The 16,613-nt window shown below is 39.6% G+C and overlaps 1 protein-coding gene across 1 annotated transcript; it reads left to right on the forward strand.

The window, feature by feature from the left end:
• The first annotated feature begins 14,404 nt into the window (after positions 1 to 14,404).
• LOC124255155 (acid-sensing ion channel 4-A-like) lies at positions 14,405 to 16,599 on the forward strand. The gene is made up of 3 exons (XM_046688991.1): positions 14,405 to 14,836; positions 15,660 to 15,758; positions 16,372 to 16,599. The coding sequence occupies exons 1-3, from the start codon at positions 14,405 to 14,407 to the stop codon at positions 16,597 to 16,599; spliced, it is 759 nt and encodes a 252-aa protein (XP_046544947.1).
• The last annotated feature ends 14 nt before the right edge of the window (positions 16,600 to 16,613 follow it).

Here is a 16,613-nt window from a genome sequence, read left to right on the forward strand (position 1 = left end):
TTGGGGGCAAAAACTGTGAAATATGGTATTTTTCAATTATGTTTTTCTAACTGAAAATAAGCCCAGAATATGGTATAAAACGTTGCAAAACATGCAACTGAAGTGAACAAAATAGTAAATAATGACAATTAAAATTGAAAAAAATAACATGACATGAGGTTTGAACTTGGATTTTTGACGGCCTAGCACACAGGACATGTGTGTAAATGAGAGTTATTCCCCCTTTGTTTACAATAGATTGAAGTAGCAGAATGGAATGAAAAGGTTCTATCTTTTATAAAACTCAAACGAGATGAGGATATAGTTAGCGTCATAGATAAAGGATTAAAAAGACAGCTAAAAGCTCCAACTAAAAGAGATAATGAGGAGGACTGAGGTGATTCTGCTCCCATAATTAGCCCACGGAACTATATGCACTGCGGTCGTGTAAGACTACGCACCTAGGTGATAAATGGGACATTGAGTATCAAGATTTAAGAGAACTTGTAGCAAGATATGACAAAATGGTAGATTAGGAAAATATTATAACATTTATATTTTCCATGCTATATTTTAATTTTAAAACAATTTCAAAAGGTGATTGAAGGATAGCCCTGATCTCTTTTAACTTCAACTGGCAACTAAATATTATCATGTGAGCAGAATTGAGTGAACCTTAGCAAATATTCATAGTATAGCTGGTATTTTTTTATCCGATTGGAAATCTCAGCAACATTTAAAAAACGGACTGAAATCTACATGAAAAAACTTGAAATTGATTCACATAAACTGGATATATAACCTATAGCTTTAATGAAAAACATACCAATCATTCTTAAAATTGGAAAAAATCATTAACCTAGACTCCTTGTAGGTCGCTGTGGATAATTGTTATAAAAAATCATGTACAATTCGATGTAGGTGAGTTTAGTTTTACACCACACTAAACAATATTCCAGCTATATAATAGCGGCGGTCTGTAAATAATTGAGTCTGACCAGACAATGCAGTGATCAACACCATGATCATCAATGCATGGGATATGACGACATGTGTCCATGAAGTCAGCGAGCCTGACCACCCGATCCCGTTAGTCGCCTCTTACGACAAACATGGTTTACTGAAGATCAATTCTAAACCGGATCTTCACAGGTTAAGAGCTCTAGTGAAGTTTTGAAAGTACAACCAGTATTCTCCTTTTCACCTTCAGTAAAAAATGTAACGAGATTTGTAAAAACATTCTCTGAAAATTTCAACTTTAGAAATAAAGTAATTTGACTTTTCCAGACCACTTATTAGTAGTACCTTGAGTTCTTAGTTAAATTATACATAAAAAGTACATTTGTGTCTCAATATGGGATGATAAAAAATATTCTCTGAAAATTTCAAATTTTCACTTTTTTACCCTAAAATAGGACTTTACATAACATTATTTGACTTTTCTAACCCATTTATTAGTAGTACCTTGTGTTCTCTTTGTAAATATATATAAAAATGTATATTTGAGTCTCTATGTGAGATTTTAAAAATTATTCACTGAAACTTTCAATTTTTCAACATTTTACCCTCCAAAATAGGACTTAGCATCATATTTCAAGGGAGGACTTTTTAGTACACATTAGTCATAACTAAAACATGTTGAAAACACTGAAATCATTTCTGTACCAATTCTTTTTGAGGTTTAGGCACATTTTGACTGGACTATAAAGATATCACTGATCTTTGAAAGATATCCGTAAATAATTGAAGATTATCACTGAATTTCTCATATTCCAAATATAATTTCTGGTATCGTAAAATGCTACTAAGACATCAAGAAAATAGTTCCTGTTATCTCTAAATGTGTTCAAGATATGAATTAAACATTTACGACCGTAGGGTACATAATTGTATTAGAAATTAATTCAAGATATCTTAATTCAATTCAAGACATCTTGAAACATTTTATACATATCCACAAAAGCATGATATATATCTTTACCTCAATTAGAGATATCTTCAACTTCATTAGCGATATATTTAATTCAGTTTTAGATACCTTAAATTCTGGCGGTTACTGATATATAAAATCAAATTAAATTCAGTATCAATCATTCTGAAGATATTTTAAAATTAATTATTGATATCTCTAATACAAGTTACAGGAAAGAACGACAAAAAGATCTCTATTAGAGATATCTTTAAACCATTTCCAGATATCTTCAATTGATTAAAGATTTCTGCATTAATTGCAAGATATCAGGAACTGAATTACAGATATCATTAAAACATGAATTTGAGCATAACTAAGTCCTGTCCATTAATCCTTCAATTCATAAGCCTTTCCTAATTATTCAAAGAAGCCATCAAATCTGCTAATAAGAAAGAAAACAAATATATTCACAAATGGTTTTTTCCCGATATATATATAATGAATGAATGTACACTGTGTAGTTAGTGTAGATAAGTGTACACGTGTGATATCAATAATGTATAACGCCGCGCCAGTATGTTGTGCGGAGAAGTATTTGGAACACTTTTAAAAGTCAGCACCATCCAAATCAGGAACGCGGAAGGCATAAGCACTGAAAAAATGAGTGAGTTAAATTTAGAGTCACATCGGCAATATTTCAGCCACATCGTGACTATGAAAGTTCTCTATTAAAACAGACGAAAGAAAAGGGAAAATATAGCTTGTGAAAATGCCTTCATTTCCTGACAGATTCCAATAGCAAACTTTTCGACAAAAAAACCTTTTCATCATGTACTTTCGATGTTTTGTGATTTTCCCCCCATAAAAATGCAGCTGAAAGATTTAAAGCACTACAAAAACGTTGGCTCCCGTCCTTTAAAGAAAACATGTAAATATCGGTGTTCGGGTGGCGATGTTTGTATGTGTGTAGCTTCAATGAATATACTCAGTGCGCTGAAATAGTGCACATTAATGATTAAAAATATTGTTTGTATATTATAATCCATTTAGTTCAATAAATTCTGTTGAACGCAAATTAGAAAACATGTATATAAAAGTGCTTTCATATTTATAACAGTGCTTTCCTAAACTTGCGCCTTCTATGAAATGACTATATTTAGCAAACAAACTCCCTACTCGATAAAATGTCTATCGAGAAAACAGGTCACTGAGGAGAGCTTCGGCATTGCTGACCCAGTGGTTTTTTTTGTGTTTTTTTTGTGTTTTTTGGTGTGTAGTAACAAGGTTAGTTGGTTGGTGTTTTGTTGAACTCCGTACTCAGCAGTATTCAAACAGCCATTAATGAAGCACTACCCACTTTTTATATGATAAGTATGGAAACACTTAATCTACATGTTTTATATGCTTTGGAAACAAAATTCATATTTACAAAAACTTGGTTTGGGGCCATCAAGTAAAGGCGCTCTGGTAGAATATATGCCTATTTTAGCTTTCTTTTGTTTTGGACAGGATTATACGTGAACAGCCATATAGATATACAACGAAATGTTATGAAATGTTAAGAAGATTAGATAATAATGGGGATGAGAACTGGGTATCAAAAGTGAGAATGTTATTATTTAGATACCGGTTCGGCTATGTATGCATAGCTCAAGATGTTGGTATTAGAAATGTTCCCTTGAGAATTTTAAACAGGGTTGCAACTTAACTCTTTTCAATGTGTACTTACCAAACATCATTGTTCTTTTCAGATTTTTCTTTTCAAATCTAACACATGATGATAACAAAGATATTCATTTAAAAAACCATGTCCCCCAAGTCTGGTTACAAACGAATCATCAGTGTCTAAGAATCTGAGAAGTGGACTCTCAATGGCATATTTGGCCAATATTTGGGCTGGTTGGCATCAAGGTGTCTGTCGTATGTCATCTGCAGTGCTGTCTCCATGCCATGAATCATGGCTGCACCTGTCCCATACAACAGCTTCATTTCTGACGTGCGTCGCAGTCCGGGCCTCTCACTCGGAGCCTCTGATGTCCGTTCTCGCTGCTGTCCTCTCACTGTAACAGAAGCAGTAAATACCAAAGCTTGATACACAGGGACCATTTTAATAGACAGCATGTTATGAAAAGGGAAAAGGGTCCAACGTACAAAACTATAGGAAAAGGCAACGTGTAGGCATGTATGGACGTGTGTAGATAGTTGATTGTACTGTCGTTTCATACAGTTCTATCCCACTGCAATACTACGCTACAGTTTGATATGGATACCGAACAGGCACATTATACCAACTCTGAGTCAACCAGTCCTTGTTTAATCCCAGCACCAGGAAGGGAGACAACAAGAACCACCTTTTTAACATCTTTTGCCTTGAAGGAGCCTGTAATTGAACCAAGAAATGTTTTCACTCCGAATACTTGCAAATATTTAGGGAAAACAGGAGAAAATGATTGTTGAACATTTCCTCCAATCCTGAAACAAATACACCGATTTCAGCCCATCCGAGTCTAGAATATGTGGCAAGTCTACGTTACATCAATTTCATCCTTTTTAATATAAAGATAATTTAGGAAGGTTTGTCTATAAAATGTTTTCATATCAGAGACCAGATATTAGTCTACATTCTGCCTTACCATCTTCGATGTTGATCCTTTTATCTTTCTTTTATTTTGCTATGTCTTCCTTCTCTTCAGCCTCTGGAACACAAACAAGGATATAGATTACTAAAGACTAAATGTTTTCATAAAAGAAACCCAATACATGGGTTGCTGGGCACCTGTCTAAAAGGAACCCCAAGAACATGGGTTGCTGGGTACCTATCTAATAAAGGAACCCCAAGAACATGGGTTGCTGGGTACCTATCTAATAAAGGAAACCCACAAACATGGGTTGCTGGGTACCTATCTAATAAAGGAACCCCAAGAACATGGGTTGCTGGGTACCTATCTAATAAAGGAAACCCACGAACATGGGTTGCTGGGTACCTATCTAATAAAGGAAACCCCAAAACATGGGTTGCTGGGGACATATCAACACCAGGTAGCTATTGCAACACAACCTCTTCATGTGGCCTTTGTTGAAGTGTCAATAAAGTGACCAAACTGCAATAAACTCTGTGACCAAAGATGTATATATACAGGCAAATACAGCATATCCTTCATTTACGATCAGCCTGGGACGTCTTAAACATTTTACCACAAATTGACTTAAACATCATGAAATTGCTATTAGCCTTGTGACCAAAGATGTATATATACAGGCAGGTAAAGCGTATCTTTGATTTATGATCAGCCTGGGACTTTTTAAACCTTTTTACCACAAACTGACCGAATTCAGGATCAGCAAATGGTACATGGAATGTACCGATGAGGAAGACTACTTAATCCCTGTGCCAGGAGACACACTTATTGACACAAAGCTCATGGGTCATCGTCCATGAAGTCCGATTGCAATAACACACGGTATCACATCCAGAATCACTGAAATATACCACGATTAACAGCTGAGGAGTGAGAAAGAGCCATTGGGATGGTGCAGATGGGGTCGACATACAATGCTGTTGCCAACGCCCTCAGATGCCGCGGTAACACGGTTATAAGACTTATTCAGCGCTACAGACAGAGGTCACCGTACGGGGTCACCGTAGACCCACCAAGAAGTGGACGTCCACGCATCACAAAGCGAGCTGAAGCTAGGTACCTCCGTCTTTAAGGAAGGAGGGGAACGTTTCCTTTGGCGATTAGTGTACAGCAAGAATGCCATCACTGAAGCGCACTCCTGTCATCGTGACCTGCTTTCGGACATGGAGGATGTTTCTTTCCTGATCTGACCCGTGAAGGTCCGGTGTAGAATAGGTCTTCAGCAACCCATGTGCTTGCCATAAAAGGCGACTATGCTTGTCGTAAGAGGCGACTAACGGGATCGGGTGGTCAGTTTCGCTGACTTGGTTGAAACATATCATCGGTTCCCATTTGCCCAGATCGATGCTCATGCTGTTGGTCACTGGATTGGCTGGTCCAGACTCGATTATTTACAGACAGACGCCATATAGCTGGGATATTGCTGAGTGCGGCGTAAAACAAAAACTCACTCACTCACTCACTCACTCTTTCCTGATCTACTAATTCCCACCCCAGATCATGATTGAACCCCACCAGTGGGGTCATGTTTGGAACTTTGTTATCCTGAAACCCTTCTTCTTGTCAAACGCGCACTTGATCTGTGACAGACAGTTTCTCGCTTCATAGGTTGAAAAGACTGGGACAAACGTAATTATAGAACTGGGGGACATTTTTTGCAGTGTATTTTAGTCGAAATGCATGTAACGAACTCGGGTTATAACGAAATACAGTTAATGGTTCCTTTGAGTTCGAATTAACCTTAGACATAGCAAAACTTATAAACGAGCCTACACGGCTACTGGCAGTTCCCAACGAAAACAGATTCACAGCTTGTCATAAGATGGAAAAGTCAGGGGCGAAGCTACCATTATTAACAAAAAGCCCGGGCTTACACATGATTTTGCTATAAGGTTGGGCAAGCCCTCAATACTATATCTAAATATAAAGCTTTGCAACCTATTGGACTTACACGAAAAAATTGGCTTGCTACGCGCCTGAAAGTGGTGGCCAGGTTTGGTCACTTGTGCTTAACATTGGTACGTGTTAATGTTCCAGTCAGTCACGTGTTTATGTGTCATGGATATTGCTCACTGTGACTATCAACTGCAGTCACCCACTCCCTGGAGACCTATAAGCGTTACAATCCTAGTCTATGTGGCGGTAAATAATATACGCCTTGGGTTTCACTGAGCAGAATATTTGTAATTCGTTTAATATTATATATTTGTTGTCAAACATGCAGTGCACTGCCTTACCATTTGTTTGAAACCAACGTGCGTTTCACAAAACGAAAGCCTCCATAAATATCTCTTAACTGTTTTGTTTCATGTTTATTGAATCAAGTTTCCATTTCATCTATAAATGTTTACCACAAGTACTACAATCAGAAATTTTATTCGATGTGTTCCATGGAATTTACTTGCAAACATTTGACAACTGTTCGGCTGTCTCTCTTGGGAAATGATGAATAGATGTGCCCGTCTATTTTCTCCTTTGTAATTAACGAGATGACAGTCCATTAGTAAAGCAAAGATGCATTACCGTTGTCGGGACATTTAATTACACTTTATGTTTGATGTAGTTTACAGTGTGGGGACGTCTTTGACACCGCCCGCCTCGGTGGTATAGTGGTTAGAGCGTCCGCCCAGAGAGGGGAAGGTCGCGGGTTCTATCCCCGGCCACCCCATACCAACATACGTTAAAATATGGTACTTGTTTTCTCTGCCTGCTTCTGCATTTATGGGTACAGCAAGGACTGGTCGGCTCTGAGTCAGTATAAGGTGTCTGAGTGGGGTATTCATGCTTAACTGTGGCATGGTATCTCAGTGAGCTAGCGCTATAAAACCAGCTTAAGTCTGGGCTAGTACAAGCAGCCACACATACACACGCATGCACGTCGTCATATGAGCGAAATATTCTTAAGTGCGACGTTGAACCCCATTTCACCTCACCTCACCTCACCTCACCTCACCTCACCTTTGACACATTCACCATATGATGTGGTTGGGAGTGGGGGCATTTGTGGCACAGTCGTCTACGGGGCTGCCATTCCCTGTGCAGAGTTGCGTCCCTTGGACAGGAAGGAAAACATGTGGGTTCGAATCCCGGTTTGACTAAACACATGGACACAATAAGTGAAGCCCATTGTTGGGGTGTTCTGGTGCATTGCGTGAATACTGCTAAAAGCGGCGTAAATCTAACTTCACTCACTCACATTTTGTACAGCAATGAGTCAAATGGCGTCCAGGAAATATAGACTGTAATCGATTTGTACCAGCCGCCAGTTGTTTAACACAGCAATTATTAGTTTAACAAAGTTGCCGTATTGATTGTTCCCCTTGACGTGTTTGTCAACACATCAATCAATCCCGTAACGGGTACTTAAGGAGCCACAATCTAAGAGTTCATATAGAGATGTTGCACACGATTTTAACTATTATTTGCAAATTTATTTCTACACAACAATGTAAATAGTGACATTATTGTTGCACATTTTACATAATTGTTCTAACTTTGGATCTTTTTGTATATCACCCACGCCTCATGCAGAGATGATGGGATAACATCGTTATCGAGTATTGATGTGATGAAACATTACATGACGTCATGAAGAACCAAATACGAATGAAATAACATCAAAACAAGTCTGCGATGAATTTTTTTAAGTCTTTTAACGCCGCACTCTGCGATATTCCAAATATATGGCGGTCTGTAAATAGTTGAGTCTGGACCAGACAGTCCAGTGATCAACAGCATGAGTATCGATCTACGCAACTGGGATAAGATGACATGTGTCAACCAAGTCAGCGAGGCTGACCACCCGATCTCGTTAGTCGCCTTTTTGGACAAGTATGGGTTTCTGAAGACCGATTCTAACCCGGATCTTCACGGGTGCCAGGTTTGTTTACGTTGGATATGCAATCAAAGAACACAAACTGAAGTAATCGAATTTGAATTTTATCATGAAATCCATGTGTATCGCTAAAAGAACGCGTGCAATTAGAGGATGATCAAAGGATTTGGGATGCTGCAGCGCAAACGCTGAAGTTTTTTCAACAGTCTTGATTGTTGACCGTTAATGCAAATGCACTCTGTTATCTCATGAAGGAATGTTTACCTAACTGGGACTCGCTGTCTGCTTGGCATATGTCGTACGTCAACGTCCGAGAATAACCAGTCCCGATTGTCACAGATTCCATTGAGTGTACAAGGCAAAACAGAGATGTAAACAACGTGATCGGGTCCATGGATATCATTGGTGTAACCAGGTATGACTGTGACTTTGTATATTTATCTAATTAATTGCTTGTCCTAGGATTTTCCGTTCCAGAATGGCTTGAAAAGTACGCATAGTAATCCAATAGCTGTTATTGAGATGTTAAACCTAATGGCATCCAAATGTAAACCAAGCCTGAATTGATCTGGGCGGGCCACCTTCAGGGGCGTGTTTAGAAATAAAGGTTTATTTAATGTCATGTTATGATAACTGATTGCACAACCCACGAAGACTCATATGTCGCCATCAATCTGTGTTTGTCTACTGAAGAGATCGGGAGTATACTACTGGAATAAAGTAACTGTGCATTATTTGACGTTATGCTATTTTGTAATGCAAAAAGATAATAAAATTATTTGTGGTGTTTTCCTTAATCACTGTTTAACTGTTGACAGGATAATATCGAAATCTATGTGATTTGAAACAAAGCATCGTGACACGCTCTTGAAGAGATGCGGTTTCAAAAGTCAGCTCACAAATTCAGTATCCTGTGTGTCCACCACTGGCGCTGATGCACGCTTGACAACGACGACGCATAGACGATACTAAGCGATTGAAGCAATCCTGGGGAATATTGTTCTATGTCTGAACCGACGCTTGTCCCAATTCAGGGGAGTACCGGAATGTTCTGCTGTCTCAGGAAATCTGTCACACCACCAGAGGCATTATCTTGCTGAAGTGTGAAATTACGTCCCTCTCCTTGAATGAACGGCTGCACACGAGACCCAATGATCTCATCCCTGTACCGCAGACCTGTCAGATTTCATTGATAATGACAAGTTGTGTGATGTGAGATCTCACCATGAGATGTGATGGCTCCTCATACCATAACGCTGTCTCCACCAAACTGTCAACGTTGACCAACGCACCCGTCAGCATACTGTTCACCTCGCCGTCTGTACATCCTTGCAAGCCCTGCCATCTGAACTGTCCAGATGAAATCTCGACTCGTCGGTGTACAAAGCACCATCCCAATCTTGTCTCCTGTACCGTAGATGCTGTCTGCACAAGGCAAGACGTGCCTGTCGGTGACGTTGAACCAAAAATGGATTTATTGCAGGCCGTCAGTGCCGGATGTTGGGTCGAATGTAGTCGTCTTGCTAACATGAGGCAGATCTCTCGTGTTCCCATTATGTTGAACACGTCTCCATTGAGATGAGATGGTGTTTCGATGGACACCAAAATGTCTGGCCACCTCATTTTGGACCATTCTAGTCTCCAGCATACCCACGGCGAGGAGACGCTGATTTTCCGTAACCCGTGGCATGACCTACGCGCAGTTCAGGTTAAAATTAAGGCCAGAGGCCAGAGAATAATCAACCGTTCTTCAATTTTCAATATCAGGTGTGTGAACTTCAGGTGTCAAAAGCATGCAAAAAAGTGAGAACTTTCATTGTACACGAAGTGCATGTCCAAGCGCGATTCGTGACATCAAATTTCATGCAAAGCACTTTGTTTATTTAGTGTCATTTTAACTTTTCAAATAAATTGAATTTATGCAATTTTATGTTAGGCACAGTTGCCGTTTTCCGTTAGTATACCTTCATGAGTTTATTTTCACTTTTTAATACAGTAATTATGATTTTGTTTGAGTTTAACACCGGTCTCAGCAATATCTTAACTAAATGACCGCGACGGGTAAAATAATCGAATGTGAACCAGACAATCCAGCCATGAATGAACAACGATCGACGCAATCGAGGTTAAATGACAACCAAATCAATAAACTTGACCACCGATCCATTTTGTCGCCTCTTCAATAAACGTATTTGTGCAGAAAATGTTCCCTGTAATATTTAAGTTCATCAATGTGAAGTATTTGGTAGTTAGCACATTTAAAGGAATGTCGAACATGGAAACTAGTACCTAACCGTTTTTAGGTCTCACCAATGCAGCTAATAAACATGGCCACCCAGACTAGACCACATCTCCATGGTGACACTGTAAATTGAACGGAAGGATAAAGATCAACGTTAGACGCATATAGACACAGATAAAAGTAAATAATGTCGCGGTAGACTCCCAGCTAACTACAAACATGTTTTAAACAATAATGTGTACAGAGAAACGGTGAACTGTTGGATCATCATCTGTTCTTGTCACCAGGCAATACATTTATGCAAATCTTGTTTACCTGCAATCAGGGCAGAGGCAATCTCGCTAATGACACGCATGTCACGTAGAAAAACAGAAACTGATTAATCCATAACCGGTTTTACAACGTCTTGTGTTGTCAGTGCTTAAAAGCTTTTGGGTGAACGTTCTCGAGTAACCAGCGACACAGCGCGGGTCTGAACGGAACTAATCACACACCTGGAATGGAAGCTGCTGGCATGTCAACGGCCCGATGCAAGGATAAAAAATGAAGAACCTGAGATAATGAAGTCAGCGAAGTGCATATAGAATGTCAGCGAAGGTCACATAGGATGTCGGGATAAGCTACCAGGTCAGTCATCATGTATCGTTCACACAGACCGACCCAGTCACTGACGCGCTAAAAATCATTCAAAGAAGTCGTCCCTATTTATGTTGTTCATGTTAATATATTACTGTGAAAATTGTATCACAGAATAAAAACAAGAATTTTGGTAAAACACAAAAGGACAGTGAAACTGTTTCACCATCTCCTGAACCCCGCATCCTCGGGGAGCCTGTTTTCTTTTGTTGGCTACATGATAATGTTTTAGACAATGCTTGAAAACACGAACAACGATGCTGCAAAGGAGCAACTGAAGGTTTCAATGCATTTTCAAAACACATATTTTCCGGACATATGTGCAGGCAACTACTTATTCCAGTAAAATATGTTCCTATCTTCCTAATTGGAACGGTTTGCTATAAAAAAACAACAATACACCTCACAAATCCCACTACTTATGTACCGCTATCAAATCTACTTGTTCAGGTGTATTTACAACATTCCTACATCCTTGACGAACATTTAGTTACACAGTGAGCATATCCTGCTCCATAGGTGGCATCGGTCAAAACACATGCAGTGGCAACTCAACTACCCTGAACAAACCCGAAAACAATATTGTGCAATTGAAATTTGGGATTTGAACTGACATAATTTTGGTCACAGAAACGCCAAATTAGAAATGTCCTCAATCCGTCTACCATAAACATTTTCAAAGCTATCCTTAAGCCTTTGTACTGTAACCGTCATGAAACTTGTGACACTTTGAAAACTTCGAAGGAAAATAATACAACGTCATATTCATGAAAAGATCAAATTAGCAATCAGTCAGCGTCAAACGACAATCAATCCCACAGATCAGAGGAAAAATGATGCCAGAATCAATTCACTATTTTAGCTTGTACCTTACGTTCCAGCGTTTTTCTTCAGGTGAACAACTGCCTAACCTTAGCATTTGTTGTTTACGGGTGAAAGAGGGGACACCCGTTATCATCATTATTACAGTGATTCATGATCATGATATATTCGGAATTGAACAGTCGACACACATTGTACCCATGTGGGGAATCGAACCCGGGTCTTCGGGGTGACGAGCCAACGCTTTAACCACAAGGCTACCCTGCTGCCCCCCTGAAGCAAATGCAATGCTCTATGTATGCAAGAATGACTGTACCATTGCTTAATGGTCATGCACTCCACAGTGGGTAGCCTAGTGGTTAAAGCGTTCGCACGTCACGCCGAAGACCCGTGTTCGAATCCCCACATGGGTACAATGTGTGAAGCCCATTTCTGGTGTCCCCCGACGTGATATTGCTGGAATATTGCTAAAAGTGGTGTAAAACCATACTATCTCAAACAACAGTTAGTTAAACCCAACTTTAATCTGAGTTAGTTAATATGGACAGGAAAACCTTTCTGAAGAATTGATTCCCATCAATTTTGAATATGGATGTATTAAGAGGTGCTATATCATTACTGAATAATAATGTTTGAATAATACTTAAACGTAAAACGACCGTTAATCAAAGGAAACAATCATATTTACGGCACATGGACGTACGATGTTCAATCAATTTGATAATAAGAGATGTCTTGCAGATATGACAGGTGGAAATTGTTGTTTCGTATATTTACTAATAAATCAGGGGTAGCTTAGTGGTTAAAGCGTTCGCTCGTGACGCTGAAGACGCGGTTTCGATTCTCCATATGTCTCATGTGCGAAGCCCATTTCTGGGGTCCCCCGCCGTGATATTGCTGGAATATTGCTAAAAGTGGCGTGAAACGTACCCACTCACTCAATCACTGATAGCGTAGACTATGACTGTAACGAAAACGCTTAAAACAACTGTTTCATGTTTGTCAAATCGTGTATAACGAAGTACGGTTATAACGACTAGATCTTGTGGTCACTTTAAGTTCGATATGACCAGAGTTTACTGAATCAACAAACAAAGGGCTCAAACTTAACCTTTTCAAAATGTCCTAACCAATGGGCATAGGTGTGTTGGAAAAGAAATAATCTTGAAGTATTTTCTTTGAAACTAATTATGCCAGCTATTGCAATAGTTAATGTCGACATTTACTGTAAACTATTAGTTTTTAATGTGAATTTAAAAATGTGTAACTGTGATGACCACTGACTGTGAATGTGGCCTGACCAGTAAATATTTTTTACACAGCAACAATGCGTGTGGACGTAAAGATGGCGGACACTGGCACAACAGATAAGCAGTCAACAAAGTATGGACTTAAAGATCTGTGGGATGAATTTTGTCACTCTACAGGCCTTCATGCAGTGGACAAGATTAAAGCTCCTTCGGTCAAGCCATTTAGCATTCGTGGGTAGGTGTGCTCGTTCCTGTAAATAAACATCTGATGTGTATCGACTGACTTGGTCCGGCGTGAGGGTTGACCGACTGAATACTGAATATAAAATGTGAAGCGATTCGCATTAAATGCATGCAACAAACATGAGTAAACGAAATCTCAGATGGTGGTGAGTTTTCAACTTTTGGTGCGTTCCATTACAGAAATGTTTTTGAAACACATGGAAACAAGTAGGACAATGTCATTCCAAATTATATGCAAGCATACCTAAGAATACATTGTTTTATGAGAGACGAGTTATATCTCGACATCCATCACAAATCAGGCGTATTGTAAGTAGAACCACAAAACATTTGGTTTCACGAAATGTTAACTGGGTACAGGTAACACGTCCTCATGTACGAGTGGCGGTTGGGTAGCCAAGTGGTTACATCGTTCGCTTGTCACGCCGGAAATCCGGGTTCGATTCTCAACGCGGGTACAATGTGTGAAGCCTATGGTGTCTATGGTACTGAATAAGGGGCGGTGGGGTAGCCTAGTGGTTAAAGCGTTGGCTCGTCACGCCGAAGACCCGTGTTCGAATCCCCACATGGGTACAATGTGTGAAGCCCATTTCTGGTGTCCCCCGACGTGATGTTGCTGCAATATTGCTGAAAGAGGCGTAAAACTAATCTTACTCACCTCAGTCCCTAGATAGAGTTTCCTGATATATACACACACCATTGTGAATATAAATCACTATCATTTGCTTCAACAGGCTCCTGTGGTTGTTTGCTATCTGTTCAACTACCACCTTTCTCATCTACAACCTTATCGATGAGTTGGAGCTATATTACAGTTATCCCAGTGTCACCAAGGTAACGACCAAAATGACGTCCTTCGTGGAGTTTCCCGCTGTCACCATCTGCAACAGATGCACCCTCAACAAAACTCGTCTTGATGTTTACCCTGAGGTGGAAAAGTATTTCTTTAATACTTCTCAAGAACTGATCAGAAATCTGTCATTTTCTGAACCAACTTCAGATTTGTTTCTCAAACCATTGTCGTTAGAATGGTGGAGGAATGTTTCCATGGACGGAGACGAAATGTTCGTGACCTGTTCCTATGGTGGTGTAGATTTTGACTGCATGAGCAGGTTCAGACCTGTTTTTACCACTAAGGGATTGTGCCATACCTTCAACTTCAATGACACTGAAATTGTCAAAGCGTGGACGGCAGGTGACGATGCTAACCTCGTCCTCATTTTCAACATCAACCAGAACGACTACACATACAGGGCTAACATGGCTGCGGGGATAAAGGTAAACAGAGTACGGTTAATTTGTTTGTCAGTTTGTTTGTTTGTTTGTTTGTTATTTAACGCCGCAATTAGCAATATTCCAGCTATATGACGGTATTCTGTAAATAATCGAGTCTGGACCAGACAATCCAGTGATCAACATCACGAGCACCGACATACGCAATTGGGATGCGATGACATGTGTCAACCAAGTCAGAGAGAATGGCCACCCGATCTCGGCGGTCGCCTCCCATGACTGGCATGGGTTGCTGAAGATCAATTTTAACCCACACCTTCACGTGTTGATTACGGTTAAAATAACGCGACTTAAAACACTGTTTCTAAAAGATGGGGGATGAAGGCAACCTGTAATATAGTGAAGTCTTGACACAAACTTATACATTTTATATACAACATAAGTACATGCCATCCAAAATCATTAACCATAACCTAATTTAGGTGGACATGCATACATACATGTATACTGTTGTAGCGTTGCTGTGAAAATCACTTAAGTCTTTGATGGTTTTGGGGTATGAGGAAATAAGTGTATATGTAGATCACTGTTTTGTTTGTTGTTTGTTTGTTTAACACAGTACTAATATATATTCCAACCACATGATAGCGGTCTTTAGATTACCGAGTCTGAACCAGACAATCCAGTGATTGACATCATCAGCATCGAGCTAAGCATTTGGAATACGACATGCATCAACCAGTTCTGTTAGTTGACAGTTAAGACAAATATTGATTGCTGATGACCAATTCTAACCCTGATCTTCACGGGATAGACCACAGTGTAAAATATACAGGTGATATGTATAAGGTCCTGTATATATTTTCAGGTGCTGCTTCACAATCCTCGACTACACCCAGACGCTAGCCCCACCGTCGTGATGGCCTCACCCGGATTCTCAACATACGTTGCCTTGCGAAAAGAGGAGGTGGGTGTATCTGAATATACAAGAATAAATAGTAACTGAATGAGTGGGTTGGAATTTCATCGCCGCTTGGTACAGTATTCCATCTTATTACGGTGTGTCTGTTTAATGTGGGAGAAAAGCCCGAAGTAATCGTGTTATCTGACTTTTACCACTTTGATGAATTCCACAAGTTTCGATGCTGACAAACGTGGAAACATAGCTGAGGTGAACAGGGGTTTGATTGATTGTTTGTTGTTTAACGCCGTACTCAGCAATTTTCCTGAGGCGGATCCATAAAGTTTTTTAAACTACGTATTGTCCTGAAAGTCTGTTAAAGGTCCATTAAAACTCTCGGGAAAATGAAGTGTGCGCCCCACTTTCTCAAGTGTGTGCACCCCCGCGATTATTTACAGACCGTCGCCCTATAACTTTAATACTGCTGAGTGCAGCAAGCAAACTGTCTTTTAAACAGCCTTTACATTTTATATCAGATTTATTTGTAACTCATTTTATACTTCTGTCTAGTAATGCCGTTTTCTCCAAAGACACTTAATGATTCCATTTGTGAATGTTTCCTATTATTATTTTGGTATGTTTAAGGGACACACTGCTAAGTTTTGTCCTGGCTTTGCAGTTTATGTTCCTGCCCAGCCCCTACAAGGCATTTGGTAGTGGGGAATGTATAGACACAACCAATCCCAACTTTGTGAATCCTCTCAAGTACTACTCCCCCTTCTCTTACGACCATTGCTTCATGGAGTGTGTCCGAGTCAAGGCTTTCAATGAGTGTGGATGTGTCGGCCCATCAGATCCACGTAAGTTTGGAGCTCATCTGTTACATATGCATGAGGAGAAAGTATAGAAAACATCTAATAA

The sequence above is a fragment of the Haliotis rubra genome, unplaced genomic scaffold (assembly GCF_003918875.1).
Source record: "Haliotis rubra isolate DU_JTF1 unplaced genomic scaffold, ASM391887v1 Scf595, whole genome shotgun sequence".
Lineage (NCBI taxonomy): Eukaryota > Metazoa > Mollusca > Gastropoda > Lepetellida > Haliotidae > Haliotis > Haliotis rubra.